The sequence below is a fragment of the Pyxicephalus adspersus genome, chromosome 11 (assembly GCF_032062135.1).
Source record: "Pyxicephalus adspersus chromosome 11, UCB_Pads_2.0, whole genome shotgun sequence".
Taxonomy (NCBI): Eukaryota; Metazoa; Chordata; class Amphibia; order Anura; family Pyxicephalidae; genus Pyxicephalus; species Pyxicephalus adspersus.
This window is the reverse complement of record NC_092868.1, coordinates 49,400,923-49,408,777: the sequence shown is the minus strand read 5'-3', so window position 1 is coordinate 49,408,777 and position 7,855 is coordinate 49,400,923. Positions and strand designations below refer to the sequence as shown.

Below are 7,855 nucleotides of genomic sequence, written 5' to 3'. Positions count from 1 at the left end.
GGTGCACCAGAATGTGACATCACCCAGACTTTTGCAAGGCATTTTATGGGTAAAAATGATAAAAGAGCGGCATAACTGGGGTGGGGGGACCCTTTCAACACAGATGACAATATGCACATAGATAAGTTTTAGGTGTGTATTATTTCTGGTCAATTTGCCCATAATTTTTGTTCCTTACTTCATTACAATCTCATTATAATAACAAAAAGTGTGTTATATTATTATATTGCCATTATAGTCATTACCAAATAAAAAGGAGCCCATATACAATGTGGATTTTTTCATTTTCTGTGACCATTTTCATATTCATTACATAACTCCAAAAAAATCCTCATCCATTCTATAAATGAAAAAATGATGATAAAAGTCAATTCTGCAAAACAATATATTTATTTAACATCAGGCATTACACACACGGTAGTTATAAATAAAAGCCTATGTAATCTACACAGAGAAATGTCAATCTATGTCCGGCATATACCAAATAATTTAAATTCTTATAAAGAACACATTCTTCTTCCTCCTAGGAGTTATATATAAAGTCTATTTATTTGGGTTTTTCACCAGGGTCTCCACACACTCTGAGTTGGACTTTGGTTGCTGCTAGCTGCCAGTAGACTTGGACTAATGCTTGGTGATATATTCTGGATGTGACCATTGTTTGCTTGGCACGGTGATGGCGGATGTGGCTTTGTCTTTACCTTGATGGGTTGATTCATGGTGCCAGGTTGGCTCAGGTTAATAGGAAGCTGATGATCCAGGGTGATGATGGTTGGTGATGATTTACTACAAGTAATAATGCTGTCCTTGGTACTGAACCCAGCTGCATTAGCAGGAGGCCGAAGTGTTGGCATATCCTGGCGTAAACCAAGGGTACCAGGAGGAACATATTCCTCCGATTTAATTAGAAACTGGTTGACGCTGTTCAGACAATTCCTGAATCCAGCCTGGTAGTCAGCACTCCTAAAGACGGGTCCAGCTGCTGAAGAAAAAAAGAGATTGTTAGGATATTGAGAATAATACACATGGATATAAAGAATATAATATGTCTCATGCAATTTTACTCATTTGGATAAAGTATAGGTAAGCATTCAACCTTTGCAAAGCTTTACTATTCTGAAGGTCCCTGCTGAAGAAGTTCACCATCACTATCTGTACCGGTGACCATTTTCACCAGGATTGAAAATTAGGGAACAAGAATAGAGAAGAACTCTTCTCCTCCAATGGGGTTACATGATCAAGTTACTATGAAAGAATTTCCTTTAACTTTGTGCTATGTCTCCAAGACAGAAGTGAAGGAAAAATTCCTCCTGTGCGAGGATTTTTGACTTTATGTAAATTTCATCTTTACTGAGATCAATAATGGGGCTGCTATTACCAAGCTCCATCTGAAAAGGTAAATGCCTGGATATATCATGTAACATTTAAACATTGTGAGTTATAAGCAAAATAGTGCAGATTGTGTATCTGAAAATGTGAAAAGTCCCTAATAAATCCAATGGTTTATGGAAAGGATGTCAGGCAGATGGAACTTTCAGAAAGAGAGGAGACCAATGGATCGTTTTACACTTTGTTTCAATATTTTAATAAAGGAGGAGAGCAATAGGAGAAAGGATAGGGATAGGATTGGAAGAGAAAAAAAGGGAAAGTAAGTAAGACAAATGATATATAAAGTAATGTGAAGGACAAAAGAGACAGGAAGAGGTAGAAATTTAGCTGGAAAATACATATATGTCACTGTCTGCCCAAAGTGCAGTGTGCTAATAATGAAACACACACAAAGCCCATAAATAAAATCATACAAAAGCTATTCACCTTGTACAGAACTCTGAAGGGTCTTCACATACTTCACAGTCAGTTCCAGTATATCTGCTTTCTCCAGTTTGCGTTTTCTGATCTGAAAATGTAATAAACTTTATTATTATCTTATACTTTACCCTATGCATGGTTCTACTAATGCATTTATGTAATAGGAAAGAGTTGTGTTCAGTTCTACACTTACATTTTGGGAATAATGCCTCTCCAGAAGAGATTTAAGCTGTTCCAGGGACACGTTGATTCTAGCTCTTCTCTTCTTTTCCATAAGTGGTTTAGAAACCTGCAAATACAATTAGAATTAATTTTTTGTTACACAGTGTTATTCTGACATAGAGATGATTTCATTGTATAGTAAATGACCATACAACCAATGTACTGACCTTCCTGAAGCTGCTGGACTCCCTGGACTCTGTGTGGGTCACCATTGTGAAGGAGCAGGAGACTTGTACACCAAGAAGAAGACTTTGTAACTGTAATGCTGCTACTGAAGAAATCCCTATATATACTGTCCCTCCATTTACATGTCAATAGGACACTTGACCCATGGCCTCTGGCTTTCAGAAAACAAAGAGTCACTCCAATGTCTAGTCAACCATGAAGTCTTTTATAGCTCAGTGAGTGAACTCAGCACCATTGGGCTTATTGGAGATTCCCATATAAGACTGATACATGATGATTTGGGTAACCTACAGAAAATGTATTACACCAATACTTCTAGCTACAAGAAAGTATGCGAGGCAATGTCATTATGTGTCAAATATAAAAAAAGTATAAAGAAAAGGCACAAAAAGTTCTATAAGTTTGCCTACTACTGTAATAATGTGGTAAATGTTTTGTAGATGACAAAAAAATGGAATGTTACTGGGATATACTTATTGGGTATATATTAGGAGGACAGAAGGATAGGAAGATAGAGAGGGGAGAGAAGGGGGAAGAGTGGTGAAAGGGATATTACAAAAATGGAGAGAAAAAGAGTGAAGAGGGTGATGACAAAAGACAGTGAGAGAGGGAAAAGAAAAGAGAGAGAGACATAGAGAAGTTGAGAAGGAATGAGTGTAGAGGAAGGAAAGAAAGAAAGAAAGAAAGAAAGAAAGAAAGAAAGAAAGAAAGAAAGAAAGAAAGAAAGAAAGAAAAAAAGAAAGAAAGAAAGAAGATGTACGGAAGAGGTGAAGAAAGAGGGGAAGTATGAAAGGAGAAGAGAGAAAGAAAGAAAAAGAAAGAAATGAAGAAGGAAGGAAAGAAAGAGAGACAGAGAGAAGTTGATGAGGAATGAGTGTAGAGGAAGGAAAGAAGAAAGAAAGGAAAGAGAAAGAGAGAGAGAAAAAAAGAAAGAAATGAAGAAAGAAAGAGAGAGAGAAAGAAAGAAAGAAATGAAGAAAGAAAGAGAGAGAGAAAGAAAGAAAGAGAGAGAGAGAGAGAGAAGGAAAGAAAGAAAGAGAGAGAGAGAGAGAAGGAGAGAGAGGTAGAAAGAAAGAAAGAAAGAAAGATAGAAAGAAAGAAAGAAAGGATGGTGAGGAAAGAGTGTGAGAGAAGGAGAATGAGAGAGGAAAACAGAGAGAGAAGGAAGGGGAGGGGGGTATTAGAGAAATAGAAAAATTAGAAAAATAAATTATAGGGGGGGGGAGGTAAAGATTTCTCTATATTAAATAAAATAGAGATAGGTAGAAATATGGAATAAAAATCAAGGAGGAATAAAAGGCACAGAGTGAGAAAAGGAACAAGGAAGAAACTGAGAGAGGTGAATGATGGAGAAAGAATTGAAGAAAGATGAATATGTTAGTTTTCATTCTGTGTATTTAGATTCGTGTATGAGAAGGGATAACAGAAAAGATACATTGTTGCAGGACCACATGTCCCAGCATGATATTGCAGGCTGATTGTGCTCATTCATTTGACAATTTGCAGGTTGCTTGTGTCTTCTTTGTACAGAATGTTCAGCCTAATCCTGCCCTGGGGTGATCCCAATAAATAGATGACCCCACATAGAGAGGGAGATGTGGTCAGCCAGCTTCTTTCACACTCCATGCAGACATCAGGCTCCCCACTATGTCTAATGGGCAATTTTCTGCTCTCTGGAGGTCGGAAGTAAAAGATGATGACATGTTCCGCTTCAGATTAAGACATAGGAAACATAAGGAGCAGTTAGCACACCCTGATTTCACAGGAGCCTCACCCTACCATAAAATCAGATTTCTATTCACTTGTATTGTGTGCCTGTCCTTGCATGGTGCCACAATGTGCTCAGCCCACCTACAGCTTGTGGGTACAGAATAATTCTACTATAATAGACAGCTCATTTCAGAGGGTGCTAATTATTTCAACCCTTTATCCAAAGCAATTTCCTCCTTGAAGATTTGCTGGACCTTTCTTAAAAATGACTATTCCATAAACTTGGCCGGATTTCAATGTTGCATTTGCTGCCACTGATTATTGCAAGGTGCAAATATTCACCTTTTTCCAGTTTGCTTGCCAGTTAAACCAGGTTTAATTACCTTTTCCTGAATGTCACTCAGCAGAGGATAGGTGATTTGCGCATCCGGGCAATGGGCAGAGCCAGTAGGTAAGGAAAACTGGGCACCCATCCAGGACCCCTATCTGCTCCAGGGCCACAACCTATGGAATAGCCAGTGTATAGGAAGCTGAAAGGCTCCAGATTTGGGAAGCCCACTTTATAATTGCCCACGGGCCCATTTTTTCTAAAACTTTATGTGACCATAGGGATTTGGTATTATTTCTCTGCATTGTCCTGTCATTTATTGAGAAGAGGATGGAAGTTTAGGTCAGCTACAATCGTCAATCTCGCTGGGATCTGGGTGCCTAGATATTTAATAGAAGAGGTGGCCCACGTGAAGGGGAAGTTCGTCGATAATAACCTGTGCGTATTACATGGGATGGAGAAGTTTAATGCCTCTGACTTCTGGAAATTGATTTTAAAGTTCCCAAGTTCTGTAATCAAACTTGGGATGGACGTATGTGTGTCCTGTCCTTTTTAACAAGCAAACTGTTGCCAACAACAGGAATACATACATTTGACAGTGGTGCAAAAACAAGGATCATATATGTTACAATACGACTGGGCTGCTTACGCCAAAGTCCTGTGGAGGCCTTACACTTTACCATTGTCCACTACCTGGAAAATATAATTCACTTGTCAATATGATGACTCTCCAACTTGTGTCCTTATATAACAGTCCTTGTCTCCACAAGGACTGTTGCTGCCAGGCACACCTTGTTGCTTAGTGGTGTCTATAACTGGATCCCACCTTGTTCCCCAACAACTTTTTTTAAACCCCTATACTTTTTATGTAGGAGTCAAGCTTTTCATTAGATGTGAGAAGTGCCAACCATTTCCAAAGATCTTGCACTATGCCAATGACTGGGGACTCTAAAGATAAGTGATGTGAACTAGCCCTCAGCCCATCGCTCTTTGGAGGACTTTCAAGGGTGGTCCACTCTGTAAAATGACAACTGACTGGTAAATTATCTTTTGGAATACAAAATACCATACCATCAGACAAACTAAATGTTCAACCCAAGGAAGTGACGAATGGAGCTGAATTTCCATTATGTAATTCACCATACCAGCCGCTATTAAGGGATTTTGCACCCTGTGTGCTTTTTTAATATTAGCTAATTCGGAAATTGTGCCAACAAGCCAGCAAGAGAAAGGTCGAATGGTTTCATGTGCCTAAAACTGGTTCTCCTAAGCATCCCCTGCACACTCCTCGCCCTATACTGAGAAACATATCCAAAAACATCTAGAGGTAGCCAGAAGAGGAAAACACAAATTACCAAACAATATCTATTTTGGCTCTTAGTGTAGCCACTTTAACACTTCTACCTTAAGGCCCATCCAATAAAAGTCACTTTATACAAATTTCATTGATCAAAACATTGCACTGAACAAGAAATATTGCGTATAACAATCTGGAACTATCCTTGCTCAATTGGATGAACGACTGCATCTATCTCTATGGCGGTCCAATTTTTCTTGAAGTCTTTAGAGACTGGTGGCTTTAAAGTAAACACAACCACCATCCAATGTCCATGGTTTAAACAACCTTTTGAGACTGTGCCAACTTTTCACGAGTCACAATATGACCCCTTTCTGCTGGGTTTCCTCTGCTCACAGAGCTGTCAGTGCAGGGATAAAATGCTCTCCATCTTTCAGACTGAATACAGCTGTGTTTTAGAGCTTTCTGGCTTATTCTCTCTACATAAAAAGTGTGGAGAATCAGGAAAAATAGGACAGAGACTAGAGGCGGTCCGCCAATTCTCCTCGCTTTCTGAAGTCACCAGGCATTCAGGCTTGGTGTGCTTCAATCAGTGAAATGCTCTTGGGAAAGTGAAGTTTTTGGGATGACAAAAAAGGAAAGGAATGTGTCAGCTCTGGGATGGCACGAATGTTTGATCTGGAATGCTTACAAACTAATTAAAGTGCCCCAAACATAATCTCCCGGATGCAATCAAAATCTACAAATCTTTATTGTGGTCTTTAGTAGATGGTGATGCTTTGTGAATGTCGTAACTCAAACAAGATGGATTATCCCATCCATGGTGAATATCTAACTTCAATATGCATATGTAAAATTTGCAAGGTTTTTGTTCTTGTGGACCAAGGGTGCCAAATCTGGCCTGCAACGTCCTTTTTTTTTTTGGCCCCCAAAGGAATCCTAAATAAGTATTGCAGCTGGCCCTGCCGCTGCATTGAAATAGCGCCGCTACTACAATTCCCAGCATTACTCATGTCTATAGACCAACAGGCTCACTGCCTATGCGTGGGCCCACATTGGACTGTTTTTATAGACACAGGGAATTGTAGTAGTGGTTCTATTTCAGTGAACAAGGAGTCCCAGCCACTCATAACATTAGGCCTCGCATTGGACTGTTCTCTTGACGCAGGGAATTGTAGTAGCTGTGCTATTTCAGTTTTAAGTTTGGTCCACGACTTTGTCTAAGTTATTAATTTTGGCCCACTGTGTATTTGAGTTTCACACCCCTGGTGTAGACTAACCAAAATGATTCTACATAATAAAAACAATAATCTGTGCCTAGAGGTTTCAGTGAGAATTTAGTAGGGAAACATCATGTTCTATGAATTCCAGTTCATCATTTTAAAAGAATGAGTTGGAAACAACAAGAGTTGGTGGAATTATCTGCAATGGGCCCTGGGAGCAATAAACAACATTTGTTTCCTTCACTAGGGACATTCCCTTCTCATTCTCTCCTGCTGACAAAATTTTTAGGGTTTGTTAAAATTATCAGGTGTTCTCCAAGTATGGGCAGAATTTCCATTACCTTCATTTTCTTCTAGATATAGGTGGTATAAGCATACTGCTAGGCTGCTCCTGATCAGGAGAGCACCATATTGAACACCTGCAGGCAGTGAACAGGCAGAGTATGATTCCTCACTTTGGTTCCTAATAGTACTTCCTTGCATCAACTCACTACATGGAAAAGGAAAGCAGGCAGGGACAATGCAAAAGCTGTAAACAGCTTCATGATGCACTGGTTCTGCCACTGTAAGTGATCAAACCTTCTCCATCCTGGTTGACCCCACTAACCCAGCTTACCCATTCCATATTGACTCCCCCCTCTATCCTGATTGCCCTGAATTTGTATGTATTAGTGGCATATCAAGGTGTGTGGCCATTGAGGGTGTCTTGCTTCGGAAGGGAGGTACCAAGGTTTTTGTTCCTATGGGGGTACCAGGGGTTCCTTGCTATCAAAATTGCCAGAAACAGCTCTGGAACTATCTGTTTCATTCTGTTCAAATTGTCAAGATTTTCATCCACTTCCCATTGTATATTTAGAACAGGAAATTAGTTGTCCTCCAATGCCCAAAGGGGCACAGGCAGCAAGGGGATAACCAAAGGGAGGGCATCAGAAAGAGCCGCCTTGGGCACTTTAGCAAGAAAGAGGCACAAAATGGCAGAATCAGCAACCTATGAAGCTATAGAAGTTCATAACTTTTGATGCAAGGGGGAAAGGAACACTTTGGCCTTTTTTTGCCTTGGTTATTAAAAGACCTTGTCCT

At 39.6% G+C, this 7,855-nt stretch overlaps 1 protein-coding gene across 2 annotated transcripts; it reads right to left on the bottom strand.

Annotated features, from left to right (window-relative positions):
• Window positions 1-393: 393 nt before the first annotated feature.
• On the bottom strand, window positions 394-3,089 carry HES3 (hes family bHLH transcription factor 3). 2 transcript variants are annotated; one of them, XM_072426606.1, is made up of 4 exons: window positions 2,199-3,089; window positions 2,003-2,098; window positions 1,816-1,897; window positions 394-982 (listed from the first exon to the last, which is right to left on the bottom strand). In XM_072426606.1, exons 1-4 carry the CDS (start codon window positions 2,241-2,243, stop codon window positions 561-563), a joined length of 645 nt encoding a protein of 214 aa, XP_072282707.1. In that variant the 5' UTR covers window positions 2,244-3,089; the 3' UTR covers window positions 394-560. The 2 variants fall into 2 exon arrangements, with proteins under 2 accessions (XP_072282707.1, XP_072282708.1); XM_072426607.1 differs by having other exon boundaries at window positions 394-979.
• Between the last annotated feature and the right edge of the window lie 4,766 nt (window positions 3,090-7,855).